Here is a 25903-nt window from a genome sequence, read left to right on the forward strand (position 1 = left end):
AGTGTGTGGTGAGGAAGATCCGGCGGCGAGGAGGCAAAGGGCCGGGATGGGGCGCGAGGGCGCAGGGCCGGACCTCTGCTCTACCCGCCGCTGTGCCAAGGGCGGCGCTGGTGGAGGGTGCGCCGGGTTTTGGACTCGGTTTCTCTTCCATCGAGCGATGTCTCAGCAGTTCCTCCCTGCCAGCAAAGCGCAAAAGCTCCGTTAGCATCCGGCTGTGCCAAGGCGCGCGGCTTGGCCAGGGTCCAGCTGCCTGCAGGCAACATCTGGCTGACATCTGGCAGGGCACCCGGTGGGGCTTGTCCTCTTCGACCAGTGCATGGGAGCCTCATGAACATGGGGGAAGAGGGGACGTGGGGCACGTCCTCATGCTGCTACCCACTTGTGAATGGCCACAGACACCCCCCGTGACTCAGTTTCTCCCTCGGGCATTGGTAGCGCTGCCAACGCGCGGTAAAACCTGCTCTGAGCTGAAACGCGCTTGGTGGAAAGGGTCAGTCCGTGGGGAAGCAGCTGTTTCACTGGCCGCCCTCCGGGATTTGCTGGTTTAAATTATCTCCCAGGAATCTTTTTCGATGCTGTGTCACTGCTGCTGAGTATCTGCTGCAAAGCCCAGACAGGGATGCGTCACCCTGCAAAAGCGTGGTGCTCCTCGCTCCCAAAATCATGTCCTAAGGGCCATGTATCCTGTTAAATGGGACACAAACTGGGCACAAGTCGTGGAGCAGCCCTGTATCCCCAGTAAAGTCCCGCCAGGGCTCTGTGTCACCGTGTCACAGGACCGGTGGCCCCAGGGCTGGTGTTGCTGGGTGAGTATCTCTCCGCAGCATCTCAGCATCCTTGGAAAAGCGCCAGGTTTTCGCTTTGTTTGCTCCTTTTTCACCTTGTGCCATCTTGTCTGCACCCACCAGACCATGGTGTTTGGAGGGTCACTCATCCTAATTAATATCTTGCAGAGACGTCAGCCCTTTAAGCACACAGCCCTGTGCTGCTGGCACCAACCATGCTCCTAATTAACTTTCCTAATTAAGAGGCCCCTTTCCATGACCAAAAGGGCTGTGAGATGGTTTCCATGATGGAAGAGGTAGAGAAACCCTCAACAACTTCTACCCTGAGCACCCGGGATGGCAGCGCGGAGCTGCTCTTCATGTAGGTAAACTGAGGCAGGAGGGGGAAAGCTCAAACCCCCAAGAAAGGCTGAAGGAGGTGGGTGGAAATGAGCTGTCCTGGCCCCAACTTGCCTCTTTGGAAAAGCTTTTTTTGGCTGCTGCCGAGCCCTGGGGGTGTTCAGTCGGGATTTGGTGTTGTCAGCAGGGCGGGCTGGCTCAGCCGGCCCCGACACGCCAAACCCTTGGGTGCATCGCACTGGCACAGAGCCAGACACGAACCGTTCCTTAGGTTGGGTCCTGTCCCTGTCTCACAGGAGGTGCTGAGGTAGGATAGCTGGTGCAGGAGCATTGAAACCACCCCATGTCTCTGTGCCCTCCATCGTCCCACCTCTCCTGTGAGTATTTGCCTGTAGAATCATAGAATCAGTTCAGTTGGAAGAGACCCTCAGGATCATCGAGTTCAGCCACAACCAGCCTAACTCTGGAACTAAACCATGTCCTTAAGAAACTCATCTAAATGCCTTTTAAACCCCTCCAGGGATGGTGATTCCAGCACTGCCCCGGGCAGCCTGTTCCAATGCCCCACAGCCCTTTGGGGAAGAAATTGTTCCCCACATCCAACCTCAACCTCCTCTGGTTCAACCTGAGGCCATTAAGCATCATCATCCAACACCTCTTTGGGATCATCATGACCTGTGGCACCTCTCTGGCCATTTTCTCCTTCCAAACCCCAGCAAGAGCCTGGAAGACCTAAACAACCTTCTGGGTGCTTGATGTTCACCAGAAAATTTACCTTTCATGAGTTTTTAAGGAATCTCCAACACTCAACAACAACCTGGTGTCCACGAGGGTGAGCAGATGACGCCATGTCCATCTGGAATGGGCTCTGTGCCACCACCTGCAACAACATTTGCTCGTTCAACCTTCGCAACCTTTGCCAAAGCGCTGGGACAGTTTGCTGTGTGCTCGGGCACACTCCCAGCCAGGCAGCTCATTTTTGGCACACCATGGGGTTTTTTTAGAGGTGCTGCTAAAATTAAGTACACTGGGCCGTGAGTCCAGGGAGGGGGAACAAACTACAAATCCACTAAGGAACAGGAGTGGTTTTTTAATCATTCTGTTTAGGAGATTTGCATACAATTAGGCCAGGACCTGCCCGTGTTTGCTTCCGCATTGCTCTCCCATGATGAACCTGCCGGTTTTCCTGCTCTGCTCCCAGGCAGAGGTTGATTGCGGGGATGCTCACCCTGGGAAGCTGCTGGGCGAGGGGTATCGGGGCTCTCTGGGGGTGCCCTTTGTGCCCCCACCTCACGCATTGCCACAGCTTTAGGGCTCCAGCTCTATAGGGGGGTAACATCTTCCTCCCCGCAGTGGAGGATGTGTGAGGAGTTGCGCCGCGAGATGCTCCAGCAAACACCTCCCAGAAATAGCACGGTGTTTACGTGCACCCGCCATCCTCCGTTTATTTTTCTCTCTGCAGAGCAAACTGATCGTTGAAATCCAAGTCAGGTCCCCTCGCCCTGCTGCTGGCACAGCTAATTGGCCCAGGTGGCACATTGCCACTGTCCCTGGCTGCTCGCAGATGCTTGACCCCCCCAGCCCCATGCTGACTACTTGGCCAAGGTGGTGATGGGGAAGCCCATGGGCCACCAGCTGATGGAGGAGACCAGTGCTGGGGTTGTGCTGGTCCCACAGCTGTTCCCATCCCTGCCCTGGGGAGTGCAGGCTGGGAGGGAGGAGGGGGCTGAGGGTCTGCCCCAAGGGGCAGATCTGGGTGTTGGGACATCTCTGACCATGGCAGAGGAGACAAGTCCCACCAAAGGAGGGAGAAAGGATGTGGAGAGGAGCTGATGGGGCTTGGGAAAGCCCCAAATCTGAGGTTGGGGCTGGTCCTGGCCCCTGCAGCACTCGGATGAACCAGCCCTGCTCCTGGGCAGGATGAGCCTTGCAGGTGCCCGGTCCATACCTGAGGGGGGCCCTGGGGGGCTTAGCAGTTAAGCTCCACGATCAAGCCCCCAGACCTGTTGCCTCTGTGCTACTCAGCCCAGCGGGGGAAATTTTGGGGTGGCCATTTTTCCCTAAACCTCTCCCAGGACACTGAAATGTGTCTGGTCCAGAACCAGGACCGGTTTGGGGTCACCGTTCCTTCACAAGCCACCTCTGGGAAAAGGACAAACCCTCCGTCTGCCCCCACAGCTCTGTTTGTCACCAACACAGCTCCTATGCAAGGGACACTGTGCCCCCGCTCACCAGCATGGGGGTGCAGCCCTCCCAGCACCCAAGGGTGCCGTCCAGTGGGTGAAGGGTCTTTGGGGATCACCAGCAGTGATTTGGGGTGAGTCTTTGTCACCCAGAGCCCGGGTGAGCACCCCAGCACTTTGGGTGGGTTCAGGTCTGATTTGGGGTGCTGGGGCTGGACCCGGAGCTCTGGGTGCTTGTCTCCGCCCCCCCCGCTCCACTTCTCCACCTTCCCCCGGGATCCTCTGCTCACACCCGACCTCAAAAACCGGTTCTAATGCTAAAACCGGGAGCGGACCCGTGTCGGGAGCTCGGGGTTGGCGCTGCCTCCGCTGCTCCCCCCTCTGCCGGATCCCCCCCCGCTGCACCTCCCGGTTCTTCCCGGCCCCGCCGAGCCCCAAATCGGGTCAGTCGCTCTTTAAACGCCTGGAACGGCCGCACCATGTGATGCTCCCGCTCCGGCTGGGAACTGGCAGAGCCTGCGGGAGCCCAACGGTGCCGAGCACCGGGACCGAGCCCAGTCCGCTCCCCGAGCATCCCTCCGCTCCCCCCCCAGCATGTCCCCCCCGTTACCCTGCGGGTAAGAACCTCTTGTTATCTTGGGCACCCCCAAAACCAGCCCTCGGCTTGCAGGACAAGGTGAGGAGGGTCGGGACCGGGCAGGGGGAGGCGGTGCGAGGTCGGCGGGGGAGGAGCAGTTTGGGGGTGGGGGGGAGGCCCGCTCCGGCTGCACCGGCCCCTCGGGGCTCTGGGGGGCGGCCCCGAGCGCTCCGCTGCTCTCCCCGGGGCAGCCGGCTGCTCCCGCTCGGTTGTGAAGCGGGATGGAGGTGGGTGCAGGATGCGCCCCGAGGAGGGGGCAGCCCCAGGGGAGGCAATAACGGGAGAGGGTTGTTTTGTTTGTTGGTTTTGTTGTGTTTCCCTCCGCCCCCCCCCGCCCCTGCACAGGCTGCATCTCGGCTCGCAGCGCAGTTACTGACCGTCTGTCTCCCTGTGCGTTTGCAGGTGACCGCGGGACCCCAGCTTGAGCGGGGAGGGGACCCGAGCATCATGGCACACTCCGTCTCAGCCTTCCAGGCTGCCTACATCTCCATCGAAGTCCTCATCGCTTTGGTGTCCGTGCCGGGGAATATCCTGGTCATTTGGGCTGTGAAGATGAACCAGGCATTGCGGGATGCCACTTTCTGCTTTATCGTCTCGCTGGCGGTGGCCGACGTGGCCGTGGGGGCCCTGGTCATCCCGCTGGCCATCATCATCAACATCGGACCGCAGACGGAGTTTTACAGCTGCCTCATGGTGGCTTGTCCCGTCCTCATCCTCACCGAGAGCTCCATCCTGGCGCTCCTGGCCATTGCCGTGGATCGGTACCTGCGGGTGAAGATCCCTGTCAGGTGGGAAAACACGTCGGGACTGGCTCTGCAGTGGCTGCTGGGGGGGTTAAAAGGGAGTGAGGATGCCCCAAACTCTGGGAGAAGCGCTAGGAGAAAGGTCCTTCCTCCGCTCTGCCGGCCCGGACACATCTGGCTGCAGCAGCAACTGGGGCAGGCTGGGCTGGGGGTGGGTCCCAGAGCCTCCAGTAGCTTCAATGGGAGGTCAGGGGGTGCTGGGTGTGCAGGCAGAGGTTGCATCTTGGCACCTGATCCCCACGACCGGGACAAATGTGTCCCACATGGGAGAGCACCCGCGGGGTGCTTCAGGGAGTGGAAAGGAGACAATAGATTTGTGTTCAGCCCAGGTTTTCCCTTGCCATGGGGAGCCTGGGGGTAATAACCTGCTTGCTAGTGGTCATGTGCGACACAGCTTCATGGTTTTAAGGGACCAGAGGTGACAGACTGGGATGTGTTGTGGGGCAGGCACACCCAAGAGAGATCCCTGGCCATGGGGCTGCCCCACAAATGGCTTCTCTCCTTGTTTTTGTCCATCTGATCATCTGTGTCTGTTGTCAAAGCTGAGTCCATAGCAAATACCACTGGGCATAAATGAGGAGAACGCACTTTATTTGAACTTTGCTGCTGCAGGAGGAGATATTTAACCACTTCATGGCTGACTCCCTCCCTGCAGGGGGACCGGGGCGTGTCAGTGGGGCTGGAAGGGGATGTGACACCCACAATCAGTGCTGCTCGAGGGCAGCCCACACGTCCTGGTTGTGCAGCCACTGCCACTGGTCCCTCTTGCTCTCTCCAAGGGCATTCGGGGCTGCAGGGACACCTTGGTCTGGCTTGTCGGCTCGGGGAAGGTTCCCGCTGCCGAGAGCGCTGCTGGAAAACTCAGGATGGCTGAGCACACACCCAACTCGTGTCACCCACTGACCCCTTTGCAGCTCCGATACACCCTCCATTTGCCAGAGGGCTCCACGACCCTTCATCAGCACAAAAACCCCCCAAAAGGGACCCAATGTCCTTGTGTTAGGTGCTGCCCAGACCCCAGTGGGTGTCAGACCCTTCCTGTGGCAGGAATCACCTTCCTGGACAGGGATGGGGACAGGGACAGGAGGCACCTGTGTCGCGGTCGACTTGCTGCTCTGATGTGCTTGGTGTTCCCAGATCCACTGGGTCAGGCTGGAGATCTGTTACTTTGGGACTTTCCCCCAGCCACAGGCTGCTCAGCGATGGAGCAGAAGGGAGGGGGACACAGGCCAAACCCCCAGTCCCTGCCCACCCCCTCCCTGCCGCACACGATTTCACAGCCTGTTCCAAACTTTCTCCCTAAGTGTGATTCTATGTTACGAAAAATCCTCGTCTTCCAGGCTGTCGGTGTAACAGGAGCGATTCTCACCCTGTCAGTGCTCACGGTGCTTTTTTGGTCCTCCTGCATCCCCAGTGCGGTGGGGATGGGTTCAGGTGTGGGAGGACCATGGCTTTATACATAGCAACACTGCCTCGCTCACATCTGTCATTTTTCTAACAAACTCTGTCTTTTTTCCTCCCTTGCTGCCTCTGAGCATCAAATGAGCCTTTTTTGAGCAGATTTCTGCCGTGAGCCCAGGAGCTTTCCTGGGAGCAACATTAAGTTATTGCTGTGTATAGTTTGGGTGGGTTTTTCTCGTGCAATATCGACCCTGAATTTTCTCGTCTCATTCTGTGCTTGAGCACTCGGCATCATGAGATTTTCCTCTGACGTTTTGTAGCCTATTTTAATACTGAAAGTTTTCATAGCCTCGACAAGAAGGGTTTGGCTGCACCAGCTCTCCTGTTCACTTATCCCTGGATGTTTCCTTCTTTCCCTGGTGTGAATTCCCAGCAGTTGGCAAATGTGATGATTTTAGGTGATTTTGTGCCCTAGGCGTAGCAGCAGCAAAACGTTGTAGATGGCAAATAGGACAGAAAACACCGCTAAAGAGTATTCCCAGAATCTGAAATGCCTCAAGTTTCTCCCAACCTGTTGCTGGATGCCAGCAGATGATACTGCAAACGTTTTTCCAGTGCTGACAGCTCAAATTGTGTCTTTGTGGTGCCGTCCCTCACTGAAACACCGAACCCACTTGTTGTGCAAATTGGGGCAGGATGCTGAGAGCCTGTGACACTGTGGCAGGACTCGGGCCCCTGGTGACACGTGTGGCCACTCCTGCCTGGGAGATCTCAGGGGGAGCTGCCAATGTCCCTGGGGGTCCATAGGCAGTGATGGCATCTCAGAGAGATGGGGAGTGATGCGGGGCAGTCTGTGCCTCAGCAACATCCCGAGGACTGGCAGGACATGGAGTGGGGACATCCCTCTGGCACATGGCCAGCCAGCATCATAGAATCACAGAATCATTTTGGTTGGAAAAGCCCCTCAAGATCATCGAGTCCAACCGTTGCCCCACCCCTGGCACTGCCCCATGTCCTGAGAACCTCATGTCCGTCTGTCCAACCCTCCAGGGATGGTGACTCCAGCACTGCCCTGGGCAGCCTGTTCCAATGCCCCACAGCCCTTTGGGGAAGAAATTGTTCCCCAGATCCAACCTCAACCTCCTCTGGCACAACCTGAGGCCATTTAGTCCCATGAAGGGGTGTGCATGGGTTTTTACATCCCTGCCACATTCTGGCCAACTGGGGAGAGAAGACAACGAGATTGTTGGCTGGGAAGTGTTGTCTGAAGGAGAAGCAAAGTCACCACTAGCTTTCTGTTTAATTAGGTGGAGCGGGGACTGGAAGCGCAGCTTGGCAGGGAGGGGGGAACACGGTGCATCGCAGCCCAGGTCCAGCTCCCGGCTGCCCACACACACCCGGCCCTGGGGCTGTGAGTTTGGGGAACAGCCCACAGGTTTTCTCCTTCTTCAGCAAACACGTGGACCCGGCCGCTGCCACGCACCTGGCCAGAGGGCGAGCCCTGAGGGGAGACTGGGAGCTTTGCTGTCCTGGGATGGGGGTTTGCTGGCAGCGTCTTGAGCAAATGGTGCCCTGAGACATTTGTCATGAGCCACGGGATGGCAGCGGGAGATGCCCAAGTGGCATTTGCTGCTCCATCTTGGGCTCATATGACCACGTTTCCCATGGCCACAGAAACATGGAGTAACATCGGCCACTCGTGGAAGGTGGAAGCAGATTTGGGGGGATGGAGCGAGTCTCTGGGTTGGCAGCTCCTTTCTCCTGCTCTCAGAGGCAAACCCAAGGCATGCACTGTGCCCACAGTATGGTTGAGGGAGTGGGATATCCCACCAAACCCTCTACTCTCTGTCCCAAACCCCTTGGTAGCATCTGTCCTCACTGCTGGGTTCTGGAGGAGACTGCCTCCCCACAAGTGGCCTTTTCCTGACTGTGGTGGGATGCAAGAGCATCACTCCAGTTGAGAAGGTTAGGGCAGAGGGTACCAGGCTCCCCAGCCTCCACAGGAACTGCTGGAAACCACCTAAAATAGATTTGCTTCCTTCATGCTGGTGGAAAAGCTCACATGTCCCCTCTCGCATCCGGCAGCAAGGCAGGACCCCCGTCCTGTCACCCCCCCAAGCCGGGCACAGCAGGGTCCCCCGGTCCAGCCCAAACTTCCCTCTTGCAGCCACACTTGAGGAAGATGAAACAAGTTCAAAGGGAGGGGAAGCAGCCGGTCGGGGGCGTCCGGCAGGAACTGGCCCCTCGGCGTCCCTGCGGTGACCGGCGGCAGGATGCTGGAGGGGATGGTGCCACAGGGATGTTTGGGGTGGGATGTAGCTCCTTTAGGATGCTGGAGGGGATGGTGCCACAGGGATGTTTGGGGTGGGATGTAGCTCCTTTAGGATGCTGGAGGGGACAGTGCCACAGGGATGTTTGGGGGTATGTAGCTCCTTTAGGATGCTGGAGGGAACGGTGCCGCAGGGATGTTTGGGGGTATGTAGCTCCTTTAGGATGCCGGAGGGGACGGTGCTGGAGGGATGTTTGAGGGGGATGTAGCTCCTTTAGGATGCTGGAGGGAATGGTGCCGGAAGAATGTTTGGGGGGATGTAGCTCCTTTGACTCCAGCCTGTGCTCCAAGGATGGTTTGGGTGTCTTGGCTCTGCTCTGTGATGATGTGTTGGGCTTTTTGGAGAGGGTCACAGCAGGAGGAGTCAGTGTCCTCAGGACATGCTTGAGCTGCTGGCGTGGGGATGCTGGATGGACCGTTGCAGCTTGGTCCCATCTCAGGGTTTTCTTGGGGGTTTTACCCCTGTCTGCTTGTCTTGGACCAGCAATTCTTTCCACAAACGCTTTTAAATATGTGCCAGGAAGAAAAAAACCTGGACAGATCTGTTGGTAACAAGAGCCTGTGGACATGGAGTCTCTCATTCCACATCAGGGACCCCCACCCTCTGTGCCTGGGCCCTGACATTAGGGTGACCCCCCCAGCCCTCCAGCATCCCGAGGAACATCCCGCTGGGCCAAGATGCATTTTGTGTTGCCGAAGGTTGCAAACACACGGGTGAGGCTACAGAGCTGCAGAAATTAGACCAAACTGGGCTGGAAATTGCTAAGAAATGAGGGGGGCAAGAGGCTGGGATGCAGGTCTGTGGGCGGCTCTGGGGACAGCGTTAGCATTTTCTGGTGGTTCCAAAGTTCCCTGTCCTGAACGTGAGGAGATAACCCAGCTCAGGGGTGGCAGGAGCATCCCTTGGACTGCAAGCGGGAGGTGAGGAAGACTTGCAGGCAGCCTGCGAGTCCCGGATGGACACGTTGGTGGAAGGGGAAAGTTTCTCCCCCTTGACCATGCTGTTTTCCAGGCTTTTGCGGGGATTGCAGTGCTCTTTCCCCTTCTCTCCAAGGCTGCCAAGAGCCACAGGCGTGGGGCCAGCTGGGGCTGGGTAACAGAGAAGCCCAGGAAGTCTCGTCGCCTTCGTCCAGCTGGGTCATAGACCGGGACACGTGTCTGAGATGGTTTTCCCCACTTTCCTCCGCCAAGAGGTCATGGAGGGTCTTGGCAGGATGAGCTCCCTGCTGCCATGGAATGGGGGATGAGGAGGATGTTGGGATCAGACCCTGCTTTGGCCTAAATATCCAGGCACTAAAACACCAAAGAGCCCATGGAAAGTCCTTCCAGCATTCCCACCATGATGTGACAGGAAACTTCCCTGGACACTTGGGCCCTGAGACCCAGCAGATGTGTCCGGGATGGAGATGGGGAGGGTTTTGGACCAGGCTGGGACACGTGGTGACCCCAGGGCCGGTGCGACCTGGTCCCCTGGGGACAGTACCCACCGAAATGGGGAGGTGTCAAACCTCAGAAACGATTTTTCAGGCTGGCTCAAGGGTTCCAACCTCTGCATCTGAGGGAAATCTGAGGTCACATGTTTGACATGTTCCCAGGGAGGCAAAGGTGACTGGACATGTCTCTAGCCAACCTGTCCAACACAGCAGACAATAAACAAGAGTGATCCTACCTAGCCAGGCAAGTGAATGAACCGTGCCCTGGCTCTTCTGAGGCTTATTTTTAAATTCAGAGGGAACATTTCAAAAGTTTCCAGGTGACCAAGAGCCAGGCGCATGAGCTCAAAGACCTGTGGGGTCCTCGCACCCAGGAGCTCATCAACCTCCTTTAGGCAATGAAAAGATGCCATCCATCCTTACAGGCCCTGTCCCTGCAAAAGCAGATTGAATTTCCAAGAAAAACACTCCCATTTTTCCTAAACTTGAGAAGTTTTGGTGACTGGCAGGTCCTTGCAGCTGCCTCTTTTATTTCTTCCTTGGCTGCCTTCCACCAGGTGTATTTTTAGCAAACAAGGGTGATCTATGGAGACCTTCATTCCCAAGGAACAGGCAGATCTGAATCAAGGATGGGGAAAAAAAGGCAGGAATGACAGTTCAGAGATGTGCTGGAGACTCAGGGCTGTTCCCAACTGCAGTTTCCAGCACCCTGCACCAGCTCAGCGTGCAGGTGCTAAATCAGAACAGCGTTTCACACCAAGCTCTGCTGGAACCAGCCCGGGGTGCACGGACAAGCTGTGCCGGTCTGCAACCAACACCCTCCTTCTGGTATCGCCAAAATTCTCAGAGCCTTGGAAACGGGGAAGGGATTTACCAGCAGGTTAGGTCAGTCTTGAGATCCTGGTAAATACCCAGGTGAGCCGGTTTGCAGCCTGAGTCTGTGATCTGTAGAGTAATTTGCAGCTGAGACTGTGCTAAGTCAGAGATCAAAGCCGCGCTGGCTCTTCCCTCAGTGCGGGGATGTCTGGATCAGCTCGGCCGGAGCCTGCACAGCTGCTGCAGTGGCACCACGAGACGTTTGCCGACAAAATCAGGTCACTCGAAAAAGCTGCAGATGCTGCCGTGCCAGCCAGCAGGAGACTCGGGCTTTAAAAAGTGTCCCCAGCTCCAGGACTCTGTGGGGCAATTCTGGGGTTTGTGGGTGTCCCCCTCCTTGGGATGCAGTGAGGATCTGACTGGAGGATGTTCCGTTCTCGGTAGCACAGAGGGAAGGGGAGAAGAGCAGTGAATAGTGTGCAGGGATGCTCCGGATTTGCTGATATTCAGGGTTGTTCCCAAATATTCTGCATGGAAAGGGCAAGGGGAGATGCATGGCCTCCAGATGCCTCGAGCAGCAGCACCCTGTGTCCTCCCCACCTGTGTCTCTGAGCAGGGAGAGATATGGTCCCCATGCTGGGTATCATTTCCATCATTTCCATCCCAGGGCATCATTTCGCCCTGACCCCATTACTGCAAATCAACATCTGTCCCCTCAGCAGCGCTCACATCTGCCAGCGTTGCACTGCAGGGAAATGAATGAAAACCAGCTCCTTTTTGCTGATGTTCTCCCGCTACACCCCAAAATCATGCTCTGGGGATATTTTAATCGTTTTTTTTCCCCATTTCTAATGATTTTTAAATTTAAGCATTGATAATGCATCACCAGTAAATTTGAAGGCATGTTCCCAGCAAGGACAATAGCACATTTGCAGATAGGGAAACTGAGGCACAGAGCAGCACCGTGGCTCACTCAGGGTGACCCTACCAGGCAGGAATGGAGATCAGGGCGCAGCAGGTGTGGACACTGAGATATGCTGGAACTGCTTGATCCTTCTGATCATGCTGGGTGCAGTGATCAGCTGGGCTCGTGTCCGTGACCCCAGCCCGTGCCGTGGTGATCCATACAAGTAACTCAAAAAAATGGGGTTATCCAAGAGGCCAAATGGTCCTCCTGGGCTGCAGGTCCCTGATGGGCAGAGCCTGGAGTCAAGAATGCCAAAAGTCACTCGTGTCAGCAATCCATCCTGAATCAAAGTGACAGCAGCTCCAGCCACTGACAGTCAAAAGTGGCTGAGATAGACCTGTGGGGACAATGTCCTTGGCAAGAGTGCTCCTGCCCATGAATTCATCCTGCGGGGAACACGGGCATCGAACCAGGTGGTGAAGGTTGGATGGAACCCAGCAAGGTTCTGCCACCTCCATAGCAGTGATTCAGGTGTATGCAATGGTACCATTGACCCAACAAGGCCTACTCTGCAAAGCCAGCTTGCATTTCTTCATCCCATGGCAATATAAACCAAGCAGGAGGTTCCCATTGAGCAAAAGGTGAGGAGCAACATGAGCCAGGGCCACCTAAACACAGTGGGATGGACAGCAAGGTGCTCACAGGGAGTACTTGAGCAAGGCGAGGTCTCTCACTGTGTCCACGGTATGACAGTCCATCAGATCCGTGGTTGAACAACAGAGCCCCCCAAACACCTGGGAACACCCAGACAAACTGTCCCACTTCCAACAGCACCACCGAGCACTTTGGGGTGGGTTTTCCCTTTTCTGGAGTGACTGGGGTGTTTCCGAGGGTACTGGGTTAGTGGAGGCGATGGTGATGCACATCGGGACTTGGTGTCCTGTGCTTTCCATGGACCCCGTGTAGCTGCTGTCAACCAGACAAGTGAAACACCCTACAGGAGGAGGCTCTGCCAGAGGCAAAGCTGCTGATTCAGCCTGCCTGGTCCCCGCCAGCCCAGCCTGGCCCTGCAGGCAGCATGTCAGGACTGAGTCAGGCCCAGCTCACCGTGGTGTGGCCGTCACCGCTGCCACCCCATGCTGGAGCTGGCTCAGGACATGCAGGAGCCCTTTTATGGGGGCCCTGGGTCTTTTTCCATCTCTGAGATGGAAGAATATGACTCCATCAATGGGAGGTGTCATCATCCCTTGGTCTTTACAGAAGTGTTCCCACCTCTGCTCCATGTCAGCCAGAGCAGGTGATGGAGCAGAAATAGGTGACTCATGGGGTCAAGGCTGGGTGTGCGGGCAGGCTCAGGCACCATGGATTTAATACCAACCCTGTCCCCAGCCACTGGCTCTGGTGTCCTTGTCATTGCACAGCCCTTGGCACACACATGCGGCATCTGTCTCGCTCTGGTTGGACACGTACCATGGGGCCACCAACAGCTGAGCCACCCTCACCTCCTGTCACACCCCAGGGTGCATCCCAGCAGGGTTTATCTAGCCCATTTGTGGTGTTAGGTTGAGCTTAACTGTGGCTTAAAAGTGTCAGGTTGACTTTGTTGACCAGATAGGGGATTTTGGCCATGAGCTTGGATGGAAACAGCTGGGTCAAAGCCCACCAGATTCCATTTGCAAAGTCTGATCTGGAGGGACACCCAGACCCATAGCTGCGGTTTGCAGTCAGTGACGCAAGACCCAATGAGATCTCCTGTCCAGAACATCTCAAAGCAGCTTGTACCCAAACACAGGGGACTATTGAACACTGGACAGGCTCTGAATGGAATCAGCAGCCACCCAACTGGGTGGCCTGGGACCTGCGAGTCCATGGGCCTCCAAGGCAGCACAGGCAGGGCTGGGCAAAGGCTCTGGGGGCTGTTGAGCCATCGTATCCAAGTGGCCATGCTGGAAATCAGCCTGACAGCAGGGAGGAGCGACTTGTCCCATGGGGTCACAGTGTGAGCCGTGGCGTGGAGAGGGGGTTTGGTGGCATCATTCGGAGCAGACGTGAGGGTGTCCAGAGGGGTCTGAAATTCAGAAAGTCAGTGTATTGGCTGGTCTGTATTCTGGTGTGGAGACAGGGGGGATAGAAAGGTCATTGCAACACAGAGAAGGGTGGAAAAAAGGAGGAAAATGTGGAGGAGGCACAGTGGTGAAATGACCTGGGAGATGAGTTTCTTCATGACACACACCTGAGTAGTTTCAGCTGATGGGCTGGAAGAAAAAGCTTTGGCTGGAGGAAGGAGGGGGAAAAACCCTGCAGGGTCCTGCCCGCAGGGGTGTGAGGGAAGCCCAGACACAAGCCATGGGGGTCGTGATCCCCATGACAGCAGGACACGGAGCACCAGGAGACCACGCAGGCCAGAGGCTCCTGGCGAGAATGGGGACAGCTCGAGTGGCTCATCCCCTTGGGGACAACAGCACCATCTCAGAGCCTGGGGGAACAATAGCCAGAACAGCTGAGCTAATATGAACAGTATTGGTTTATTCTGGAGATAAATTAATGATTTTTCAAAGTGATGCAGCAGGGATGGATGCAGGAGCTGGAGAGTGCCCAGCGTGCAGATTACAGATGGGCTGGGAGGAGCGGTTCCAGGGAGCTGGTGCTTTTGGGCCACATCTCACCCAAGGTGCCCCGAACTTTAAAGCCCATGAAGTGGGAAAGCAGCTGTCCCAGAGTCTGCCCAGGCTCCTGGCAGGGAGATCCCTTCTCTGGCAGCACGGCTGCCCAGCTGCCGGGGCAGCCACACAGCTCTTGTGCGGGGTGCCCAGTGGCAAGAAAGAGCAATTGATGCTCTCCAGGGCGACCACAAAAAAGCCCCACAGCCAGCAGGGTGTCCTGCAGAATAGCGATGAGCTGAGCACCCCGATCCCAGCACCCAGCCCCGCCGCGGCGTGCCGATGGGCACGCAGCCTTTCCAACCAGAGAGCAGCTGAACGGGCAGGTCTGGGTATTAAGGAGACATCACTGGTGATGCCACCAGCAAGAGGGTATAAAATAACCCTGAAGGGTTGGGATCGTCCTTCCTATAGAGCATAGGCAGCAATCGCTGATGGGCTGAGGGCCAGATGGGCGATGGGGGGCAAAGAGGATGGAAGGACCATTTTTGGAGACATAGGGCAGTGCAGAGCAGGATCAGCTGCTGGAAAGTTTGTGGCATCTGGGTTTGCTCTTCGTTGCACTGAGCTGGGGGGACACAGCAGCCCCCCTTACACCCTGGCCCTATCTCTCGCTGCCTTTTCCATTGTTTCCCTCATCCCATCCCATCCCATCCCATCCCATCCCATCCCATCCCATCCCATCCCATCCCATCCCATCCCTCCTGGGCTTTGCCCCCCAGCACTGAGCAGGGACCAGTTTCAGCAGCCTCCGCAGTCTTGGTTGGTTTGGTTGAATTTTTGTTAAGAACCAAAGTCTCTGTTCACAAAAAAAGGAGCTGAAGGGTGAAAGGGAGTTTGTTCCTCAGCCCCGTTTGCTTGTTTTCCTCACCAGCCTTCCTCAGTGCTGTCCCCAAGTGTGGCCATGGTGCCCTGGCACACAGACCCTGGGTACCAGCGATGCCCAAGCAGGATCGCAGGGATACAGAGACAGAGAGGTGGCATCCCCCAGTCCTGAGGGGACAATAAAACCTTTCCATCACTCCCCAAAGGAGGGCCAAAACGTAGAAAATCTGGACATCACCATCCTGGCTGTCTGTTCACCTTCTCTGGGCCATTTTTCTCCCTGCATCCAGAGACAGGGTGATTTTTCTTGGCCTCCTTCAAACAAGGGAGGTGCCAGCTCCTGGCACCAGGGATGCTTTCTCATTCAACTCGGTTCATCGTGCTTCACTTGGCATGTCACAGCTCCCCTCTGCGACTCAGTTTCCCCATCTGTTCACAGAGGGAACGATGCTACAAACTCTCCGAAAACACCGAGAGGCTGACGCTGAGAAATGCCGTCTCAGACATAACCATAATTAGCACAGTCTTACAGACTAAATTATTTCTTTCATTCCTGCACTGGTAACAACAATCAGTGGCTTAAACCTTGTAACATGCAAAACTGAGACGCTAAGGTTTCTCAGTGCAAATGGCTCTGTTCGCCTGTGGCACTGAGCAGACGAGACAGGGACAACTCAGAGCGCAGCCGTGTCCAGATGGATGTGGCAGAGCCTGTGCAGATGCAGGCGAGCGGGGTTTATTTTAATGGACACCTTATTGTGGCCTTTCTGTACTTAAAAGGGGCCCATAGGAAAGACAGGGACAGACTTTTGAGCAGGGGCTGTTGTGATAGGGCAAGGGGTGATGGTTTTAAACTAAAGGAGGGGAGGAAGGTGGACATGAGGAAGAAATTGTTGGCCCTGAGGGTGGTGAGAACCTGGCCCAGGTTGGCCAGAGAGGTGGTGGATGAACCATCCCTGGAGACACCCCAGGCCAGGCTGGACGGGGCTCTGAGCAACCTGAGCTGGTGAAGATGTCCCTGCTCATGGCAGGGGTGGCACTGGGGGAGCTGGGAAGGTCCCTCCATCCCAAACGATCCTGTGATTCTATGATTCTGTGTCACTTGTGCACCAGGGAGGGGTGATGCTGGGTCCCTTGCAGTCATCACAGGGACCATCACCCTCCTTGTACGCGGTGAGGGCTCGATCCTGCCTGGCCCACACATCCCTCACGTCCATCCCCTTCGCCAGCCAGGCTGCCTGGGCAGACCCAGGCTGTGTCTGCCCATTGCTTCTTGCCTGGATTAAATTTCTAGAGTAATTAAGAAGATACACAGGGTGTAATTTATGCCTAGCTGATGCATTTTCCTGCAATTCCTGGTCTTGGGTCTCAGCTCTTTCTCTCAGCCATCCTAATGGAAATACCGAGCTGATTCCTTCCAGGCAGCAAGGTCAATCAGTTTTCCTCCAAGGGAATAAATCATCTATTAAATCTGAAAGAGAAAACAGAGTTTAAGTAATAAACTTGAGGTTTGCTTTGCACTTGCACTTTTTATTTGTTTTCTTGGCAAAAGATCGATTCTCTGCGGTGAGGGAACATTTGATTGTGGTGTTAACTGGAGCTTTCACTTGCAATTTGACATTTGGTTTGGCTGATCAAGGTACATGTATCTGCACAGGACAGATTCATCTCAGCATAAATAACCTAATGGCTTGACACGTACGTACTCCAGTCCTCACTCCTGTTTTTACGGTGTTGTGGACAGGTGAAAAACACAGGTTTTATTCCTGTTTCATGGCAAGTTGTGTAGGACAGAAGTTGGAAGTCAGCTGTGGCACAGAACGATTTTCCCTCATTGGAAGTACATATAGCCAACTCATTAGCAAAATAAGAAATTAATCTGACTTCTTTTTTGCATTTGAAATTGATCTTTTAATCAGGCCAGGGGAAACGCACGTTGGACAGAAGACGCTGAACTGGTTGTTTTGGGTTACTGTGTCCTCTGCGGTTTAGAAACAGTAGATCTCGTCGGTGCTCCTAATTCTCATTTAGGCATTAGGCAGAGAGGACAACCTCTCTCATTTTGCGAGCTTCCAGACAATTTTTCAGTCTTGAACATACCAATCTTTGGACTGGGCTAAGGGCAAGAAGGAAAATGTTCGCTTTGCACCAACAAATTGTGCTGTGAGCATCCTGGACAGCAATAACAAGATACAGCATAAGAAACTCAGGAGCTCAGTTGTTGATTGCAAAATGAGGAGTTGGGTTAGCAAGCAGAAGTGTAAAAACCCAAGAAATTAAAAGGCAGATGATACTGATCTCTTGCTCCAGCTGTAATATAGGATATGTCTTTTTTTGAAGACTCCTTCTGCATTGGAGAGATAAAGACCCATCTCAGCCCTGTTGGTGGTTGGGTTAATGCCTCTTCACCGGAGATGCTGTCTCCTGTTTCCCACCTCTGTTTACCCAGGGAACGGAACGCGATGTCCTGTCAAACGCAGATGTGATGCCCACAGCTGGTCTCAAGACTCCTCTTATTCCCCTTCCACTTAGAATCTCCGATCTGCTCCTGCTTAATGACTTTCGGTGCTTTTCAGACTCACCAAGCCAGAGGTTTCCTCAGGGTACCAACTTATCCTTTGATGTAGCAGCATTCAGTGGTGACATGCAGGGAATGACGGTGGCACTGGGCCGCTGCCCTGGTGCTGTGCAGATGGTATCAGACATTTTCTTAGCTGAATCTTCCCCCCATGGTACCAAACACTTTCTTAGCCAGCATCCTTCCCCAGCACTGCTGGCTTTCTGCAACCCGCAGCAGTTTGTGGGATGGGGCAGGAGCCATTAAGGCTCTCAGAGCCCAATCACACCAGGCGTTTTATATCTGCCGTCTCATTTCAGCTTCTCACAAGGCCCACATTTCACAGAGTTGGCATTTTAAGTGGTTTTTGGAGCTGCCTGCTTGCTTTGTCCTCCCTTCGTCCCCCTCCCATCTCCCTTTTGAGGGCTGATTTTGAGTCCTCATTTCAAAGAGATTATTTTGCATAAAGAACAAAAGTATGCAATGCATAGAAAAATTCAAGTACAATACAAACAGTAATTTAAAAAAATGTCTGCTTTTACCCAGCAAAGTCCTGGATTCACACTGAAGATAGCCAGAGCTGCCTTTTATCCCATCTCCTTAGTGCTACATGAGTGCATCACCCTGACTGATTCTGTTCTCTGATTCTATGACTTCTCTAATCATGCAGTGACATACAGAGACACGCAGGATCAGCTGCTGAGCCAGGCCTGGCTAATCAGCTCCCAGTTAATCACCATGACAGGGGCAGGGCTGATGTGTGAGAGCCTTTGAGGTGGCCATAACCCCAGGGTGATGGTCCAGTGTGGTGAGAGTGGATGATCCAGGACTCCTGGGTCCAGCTCTGGGATCCTCAGCACAGGACAGACATGGACCTGCTGGCTGGTGTTCAGCTGGAGAAGAGAAGCTCCAGGGAGACCTTATCGTGGCCTTTCTGTACTTAAAAGGGGCCAATAAGAAAGATGGGGACAGACTTTTTAGCACGGGCTGTTGCAATAGGACAAGGGGTGATGGTTTTAAACTAAAGGAGGGAGATTCAGGCTGGACATGAGGAAGAAATTGTTGGCCCTGAGGGTGGTGAGAGCCTGGCCCAGGTTGGCCAGAGAGGTGGTGGATGAACCATCCCTGGAGACATCCCAGGCCAGGCTGGACGGGGCTCTGAGCAACCTGAGCTGGTGAAGATGTCCCTGCTCATGGCAGGGGGAACTGGGGGAGCTGGGAAGGTCCCTTCCCACCCAAACCATCATATGATTCTGTGATCCTAGCCACACACATTCTCTCCCTGCCATGATGTTGGTTGAGAAATACTTCCAGCCCCTTATCCAGAGAGGTATGCACGTGGGTTTTGAGTGTGTCCTCCTGAAACGTTCTGGCCCTGCAGAAGTTGTCTTCTGCTGGAGGTGGGGTCGTTCTCAGCACAGCAGGGGCTCAGCTGTGTGATGGGGACGTGTGTGACCCACCCTCAGACTCCTCTCCAAGGAGAAGTTCAAATTTCTATTTTTGGCAACAAAACTGTTTACACACTAAAAATGTCCAGTAAATGTATTGCACAGGGGTAACGCTGAAAACAAGTCCAATGTGCCCATCACACTGTCCATCAGCAATGCAGCCAGACCTGCTAATTTCACCCTCAGCTCTTAGGGACCAGACTGTTTCTCTCTGTGTCCTAATTCCCTAAGTCCTGCTATGGAAGAATCTCAACTTCTGTTTCTTCTCTCTTTTAAAGCAGCACTTCTCACACTTCACATTGCACAGAAATGCTCAAAAAATTCTGCTGCCTTAAACCAGGAGCCAAAACACTAGAACATCACATTTTTTTCCCCAGTTCTGAGGTTCTGCAGCTCGTTTGATGATTTTGCAGCCGTTGCCAATAGCGTTAAATCATTTCCTTCCCACCTACCTCGGGGTGCTGGAGGGAGAAGCCAGCGATCCAGGAAAATCCTGGAGGGCTGTGACCACACATGGTGGAGCTGGGAGGGAGCCCTTGGAGCTGCCTGGGGGCAAATCTGTGGCTCAGTGTTACTTGTACCCTGCTGACCAGGGACACCGAATGTAGCCTCAGGACTGTCATATGGCAGCAGGAGGGTGACACATCCAGAACTCAGCACCCTTGGGTGCACTTGGTGCTGCCCACAGCATCAGGTGGTGTCTCGGCTCCCTTTGGGGCATGAAGGGTCTGCCTGGGGTTAGAGGGCAGCACTCTCCAATAGGCACAAATTAAATGATCATTTCCATCAGGCATCAGGTGCCCTGGGTGTCCCCAGCCCTCTGCTTAACACCCATCCACATCTGAGCTGAGGGGGCTGAGAATTGCTGCTTACACAGTGACAAGGCACTTGAAGGCATCAGGATCCAGCTTAAAAACCAGGCTTAAAGCGAGCCCAGTTTGAAAACAAGACTAATTTTATGTGCACAAAGGATTTCTGTTTGCTGTTGGGGTAAAGGACACTGCTTGAACGATGTTGGAAGAATTGCCTTTCTCACTGATGACACAGGCTCCTTTGCCTTCTTTGGACAACAGCAATGTCTCCTCCACACCCAGGGCACAGACATGTGCAAGGTCCCTGTGCTTCAATCCCCCTCTGCTGGTATCTCCAGCCCTCCCATGCTCCCCGTCCCTTTGCCACACCCTGTCATGGTGGGATGCCCAAGGGAAGCCCTTGGCACTGGTCCACTCTGAAGGCTCCGTGGTGGTTACTCACATCCCACCTCTGAGCTGAGGACAACCGGGCAGGCGATCTGAAAGAAGCTCCGTGGTTACTGGAAGCCTGGGTTTGTTCCCAAAGATGGGTTGTGATTCATCGCCAGAGCCCAGGGAATCTGGTGACACAGACATCCCAAATGAAGCTGCAGAGATCCAGCCAGCAGCTACTTCTCTGCAGAGACCAGGAGCTGCCCCAGGAGGGGTCTGCAACTGCTTGGCAATGGACTCATCCGGGCTGCTGTGATGTTGTGGCTGTTCCTACCATCCCAGGGACCAGAGATGTGATAAGGCTCTGGACCAGCAAGCAAAGATTTAACTTTCTCCTCTTGAGTTTAGACTCAAAACCAACAACCAATGATAACACGACCAATGATAAGACAAGGGGCAATGGGAGCAAACTGGAACACAGGAGATTCCACTCAAATTTGAGAAGAAACTTGTTCCCGGTGAGGGTGTCAGAGCCTGGCCCAGGCTGCCCAGGGAGGTTGTGGAGTCTCCTTCTCTGTAGACACTCAAACCCGCCTGGACACCTTCCTGTGTAACCTCATCTGGGTGTTCCTGCTCCATGGGGGGATTGCACTGGATGAGCTTTCCGGGTCCTTTCCAATCCCTGACATTCTAGGATTCTGTGAAAAAACAGGTGGCCAAGTGTGAGCATGAGTCGGCTCAATGAAGAACCAGTTAACACCAGAGCTGGTCCAAGGGTTGTGATGAAGCCACAAGATGCAGCTGAGAATGGCTGTGAGTGAAAGGGCAGGACCTGCTCCCACCCTCTGGGAAGCTCTTGGATCAATGAAGTCCTAAAGTGCAATTTTTCCAAGTACATCACCCTTGATAAGAGCTGGTAATGATAACTTTGCCTTCCTGTTGGCTTCTTCCCACCTCGTTCTAGAATCCTTCTTTGTGAAGGAGAAACTGTAGGCTCAAAGAGTTTAGATCAGAAGGGACCTCTGGATGTCATTTGGTCCAGTTCCAGTGCAAATCAGAGCTAACTTCAAAGTCATTTTGAGCTTTAATTCAGGAGTTGGACTCAATGATCCTTGTGGGTCCTTCCTCTGTGTATAGGTGTTGGGGAGCAGGGAAATGAGCCCTTAAGCAGCCTCACGAGGCTATGGGTGATGCCATCCCATGACAGATGCTAAAACGGAGGTGTGCTGAGCTTCTTGGGGGGATGTTTGTGTCCCTAGTGCTGCTTTGGGATGTGCCCACATCCCTCTGCAGTCCTCAGAGTTCTTGGTCCTGGGAGAGGTGTTGGGGCAGGCCGAACCCATGCCAAGGCAGCAGCATGTCCCCAGACCCTGTCTGGGCTCCAGGAGGGCTGCAAATGGTCCAGGGCCTTGTACAACAAAAGTTTTGATGCCAGACAGGCTCTCCATCACCAACCAGCACCAACGTCCTTGCCGCAGAAGGATGCACTCTTCTGGCTCACCTGAAAGACTCTCTGTGGGTTTTGAACCCTTTTGTTATGTCTTTACATGCCAATTGGCATATGACAAGTGACAGATTTGGGATTTGGGCATCAGGACGAGACCACATGCATCCCAGAGGAGAATCTGATAGGGCCACTCTCCTCCCTTCCAAGCATTTGTAGGAACAAGCTGTCATGGAGAGCTCCGTCCACCTTCCAGCTTCGGCTGATGTTGGTTGACATCTGTCCATCCCAAGGCTGCCACTCACATGGCCATGCACCCACCAGCTGTCACAAACCCACATTTCTTCCAAGGTGGAAAACCAGAAGCGACATGACCATGAGATCAATATGTTGAAACGGTGTTGGCATCCTTCTGCCCAGGAGATGTTTTCTCACATCCTCTCCATGGTTGTGTCAATGCCACCTGTCGACTCGGCTGTGAAGTTCCTAGAATGACGCAGGAGGGTGTGAAAGGCCTTCGTGGTGGGCGCCGTCCAACAGCTCCAGCCCTGTGGACCCATCACTAGCATCAGCTTGCTGCAGTTTTTGGGTGGATGTTGTTGGGAGCGTGAAGGACTGAGTGTCTCATGTTTGAAACCAAAGAGCAGCAAAGCTCCCAACTGCCATGCAGAGTGATGGCAACAAACAGAAGATGCACTCAAGTGACGCAAGGGGGATGTTGGTGCTAAGAGACGTTTATGGCAATGCTGAGACCTTTTTAGATATTTTAATACATCTACAAATCCTTTATAACCTTCAATATTTTGAACTTAGGGTTTTTACCAAAATGAAGCCCAAAAGGAGGAAAATAACCAAGACAAGAGATTGAAGAAGGAATCAGCTTGTCATGTCCAGAACTAGAGGTGACAAAGGCCCCATGATCAGGGTCCCTCTGTCACACAATGTCTCTTCTGCAGCTTTTCCCACCTCATGCAGGTGCCCAGGGAACTTCTCATCCCAATCCGGAGCTGTACCTGAGACAGTCCCTCACAAAACCCAGATGCCACTTCACGTTTCTCAGCTTCACATTTCTCAGCAGCTTTGAGCACCAACCGCCCAGCAGCCTCCAGGACGTTGAAAGATCTGAAGCAAAGATACAGCCAGGAAAAAAAGGAGCAGAAACCAAAATCCTCTAAGATCAAAGCACTTTTGTTGAGAGATTTTCAATTAGATCAGGACATACTCTGGCTGCTTTTCCTCGCTGTGTTCATAATGCAGATGAGCTTCATGTCAGCTTGGCCTCCTTTCCTCCCACCACATTGGCTCCAGCTTCATTTCATTAGTGATGGCCTGCCTTCATTAGTGAATTAATTCCCTAGGAATTGCACTGCAATAAACCCCACCAGAGCAAGGACTAGCAAAGCCTCATCTCGGGGTTAGCTGGACATCTGCAAGTATTTTCTGGACACAAAAGTATATTCCCAGAAAGACTAAAAAGCAAACAAATTTTATTCAAACCAGACCTGGAATCTTTGAGGTTTTTTCAACCAAACCAAGAGGACATGTTCTGTGAGTGTTGGATTTGGAGATCTGGGAAACGAGCCCTCATCTCTCTCTTGGGGAACAGACCCCAAGACAAAAGACAAATAAATAGAAATGCAATGAATACACTGCTCTGCATTTGTTTTCAGATGTGTCCTGATATGTTAGGTGGCCATGGGGATTCGCCCACCCCATGCAGACCCCTGAAGAGCAGGTCCTGGGCTGAGCTGGGCTCCCTTGGCCACAGACAAGAGGGATGCAGAGGTCTGACCACACCAAGATGTGGCAGAAGAAGTTAAGTCTAGTCTGGGAATCATGACTGGAGAGAAAAGAGGGTGGATAGTGTCCCCAGGGTGAGGGCCCAGGGAGCATTTTATGATGTCCTGGAGAAAAGGGGCCTCATTGTCTCCCCCAGTGACTCCATCCTCAGCCCAATAAACTTTGTTTGACTGCAGCATCTCCGGGAGCATCCCATTGCGAGGCAGCATCTCTCCCCAGAGGACCCTGCTCCACGTCTCCCTGTTAGCTCAGCACAGCCCTTGGGGACAATTTGTCTGCCTCCTCCTCCAACCATCACTTCTTGCACTTCCCCTGGGGATGCAAACAGCACTCTAGCAATAATTGATATTTAGCCTCTTTGCATTATTTTCCAAACCCTCAAAGATGTTTTTGTTCCACATCAAACCAAAGCTCCGGCCCATCCCATTTCACTGGGATGTCGATGAGGCTGGATAGTTGTTCTTCTGGCCTTGGCAGGGTGTCCAGGAGGACTTGGGGTGATGCCCATCTCTGTGGGGAAGGGATGATGCAAAAACCACCAAGGAGAGAGGGCAGGAGGAAAAGGCAGCAATTATGGTCAGGTTCAAACCCCACAGACAAAGGGAACAAACACAAATTGTATGATGATGCTGGTGATTATTATCATGGATGTTTTAGTCACAGCTGTTAATAAAAATAATAGCAATAATAAAATTGCAATGATGCTAGCAATTGTTCTGATTTTGATGATAATAATGAGATTATTTATTAATTGTGAGCCATTACCAACATTTTCTAGTGCTTCTGCCTTCCAGACCCGTCCCAAACTCCAGCCCTATCATATTAATAAAAAATGAGGTAAATGAGAAAGGTTTTTTCTTTATGGTATGACCAAGGCAGAAACATGAACAGTGAAGTCTGTCTCTGACCCCTCTTCTGCTCGTCCCCACCACACACCCTGTGCCATGGGGGTGAGGATTAGGGGGGATCCAGCATTTCCTTCCTTTTAAGTTGGGTTTGCAGCCTTTGGCACAGCTGAGCCAAATGAGAGCTGCATGGCCAGACCCTGTGGGGTGGACGGAGGAGGAACTCCAGTCATTTCTTGGCTTTTGTCATTCTCCTTGTAGGGCTGAGGGGGGCAATGGGCACCCGCGAGCCCCTGGGGAGCACGTTTCCCTGCAAGGTGCTGCAGCTGCCCCTGCTCTTGGCTTGTTGCTTGAAGAAAAAAAAGCTCCAGCTCCAGATGTTGCTGTTTTCTCTGTATTTTTTGGGTTCAGCCGTGGTTCCTGTGACCATGCTGCATACGTGCAGGGGGATTGCATGGACAAGCTTTGCTCTTGGTTGCTGGCTGCTTCTTCAGCATCACAATTAGACCTTGCCAGGTCCTGCTACTCAAACCACTGTGTGTGTCGGACCAGGGATGCTCAGTGAGGCGGCGGAGCTGGATGTGCAGCAGGGAGGGATGGATGTGGACCATGGAAGAGATATGGGTGTGTGGCAAGGAGGAGGGATGGATGCACAGCGAGGTGGGGGCATCCATGGGGGATGATCTGTCCTCATCCATATGGGGACAGGCTGGGAGAGTTGGGGTGTTCAGCCTGGAGAAGATGAAGCTCCAGGGAGACCTTATTGTGGATTTTCAGTGCTTAAAAGGGGCCGATAAGAAAGATGGGGACAGACTTTTGAGCAGGGGCTGTTGCAATAGGACAAGGGGTGATGGTTTTAAACTAAAGGAGGGAGATTCAGGCTGGACATGAGGAAGAAATTGTTGGCCCTGAGGGTGGTGAGAGCCTGGCCCAGGTTGGCCAGAGAGGTGGTGGATGAACCATCCCTGGAGACATCCCAGGCCAGGCTGGATGGGGCTCTGAGCAACCTGATCTGGTGAAGATGTCCCTGCTCATGGCAGGGGTGGCACTGGGGGAGCTGGGAAGATCCCTTCAACCCAAACTATTCTATGATTCCGTGTGAGGGATGGATGTGCAGTGGAGAGATGTGTGTGCAATAGCAAGGTTGTGTATTGAGAAGGGATGGATGTGCCTGGAGGAGGTGGGAGGGATGTGCACTCATGCAGGGAGGTGAGCGAACAGCATGTGGGGCGGTCACTGTGCTATGAGTGTGTTACACCTTCTGGACCATGCGGGCTTGCGTGCACCCAGGGACCTAAGGTCTGCATGACCTCCAGAGCTGTCCTGATAGGCATCTGCAACAACATACTGTTCTGGAGCCGCAGGGGGGCAGGACCATCCAGGCTGGGCCCCCCGCAGTCGTTCCCCATCCCCTCTGCCTCAGCTGTGAGACTGAACAGAGGATCCTCTGATCCAGCCCTGGTTCATGGTTAACAACAGGGTCTCAGTGCTCCCCAAACCCAGGCAG

General features: G+C 53.9%; 2 protein-coding genes across 3 annotated transcripts in view; one reads left to right on the forward strand and one right to left on the reverse strand.

Moving 5' to 3' along the window:
* Positions 1-4460, reverse strand: part of MYOG (myogenin) — a 19385-nt gene extending 14925 nt beyond the window's left edge. Inside the window, exon 1 of the mRNA XM_065038380.1 lies at positions 4322-4460. Within this exon, the coding sequence (XP_064894452.1) occupies positions 4322-4393 (72 nt within the window). The 5' untranslated portion in view covers positions 4394-4460. The remainder of the gene's footprint in view (positions 1-4321) is intronic.
* The window catches only part of ADORA1 (adenosine A1 receptor), a 25216-nt gene continuing 2920 nt past the window's right edge, over positions 3608-25903 (forward strand). The window contains exons 1-2 of one of the 2 annotated variants that reach the window (XM_065038353.1): positions 3608-3983; positions 4347-4732. In XM_065038353.1, the coding sequence (XP_064894425.1) occupies positions 3792-3983; positions 4347-4732 (578 nt within the window). In that variant the 5' untranslated portion in view covers positions 3608-3791. Of the gene's footprint in view, positions 3984-4052; positions 4172-4346; positions 4733-25903 lie in introns of those variants that run through there. The other variant, XM_065038354.1, reaches the window with a different exon arrangement.

Source organism: Columba livia, chromosome 22 (assembly GCF_036013475.1).
Source record: "Columba livia isolate bColLiv1 breed racing homer chromosome 22, bColLiv1.pat.W.v2, whole genome shotgun sequence".
NCBI classification, from domain to species: Eukaryota; Metazoa; Chordata; class Aves; order Columbiformes; family Columbidae; genus Columba; species Columba livia.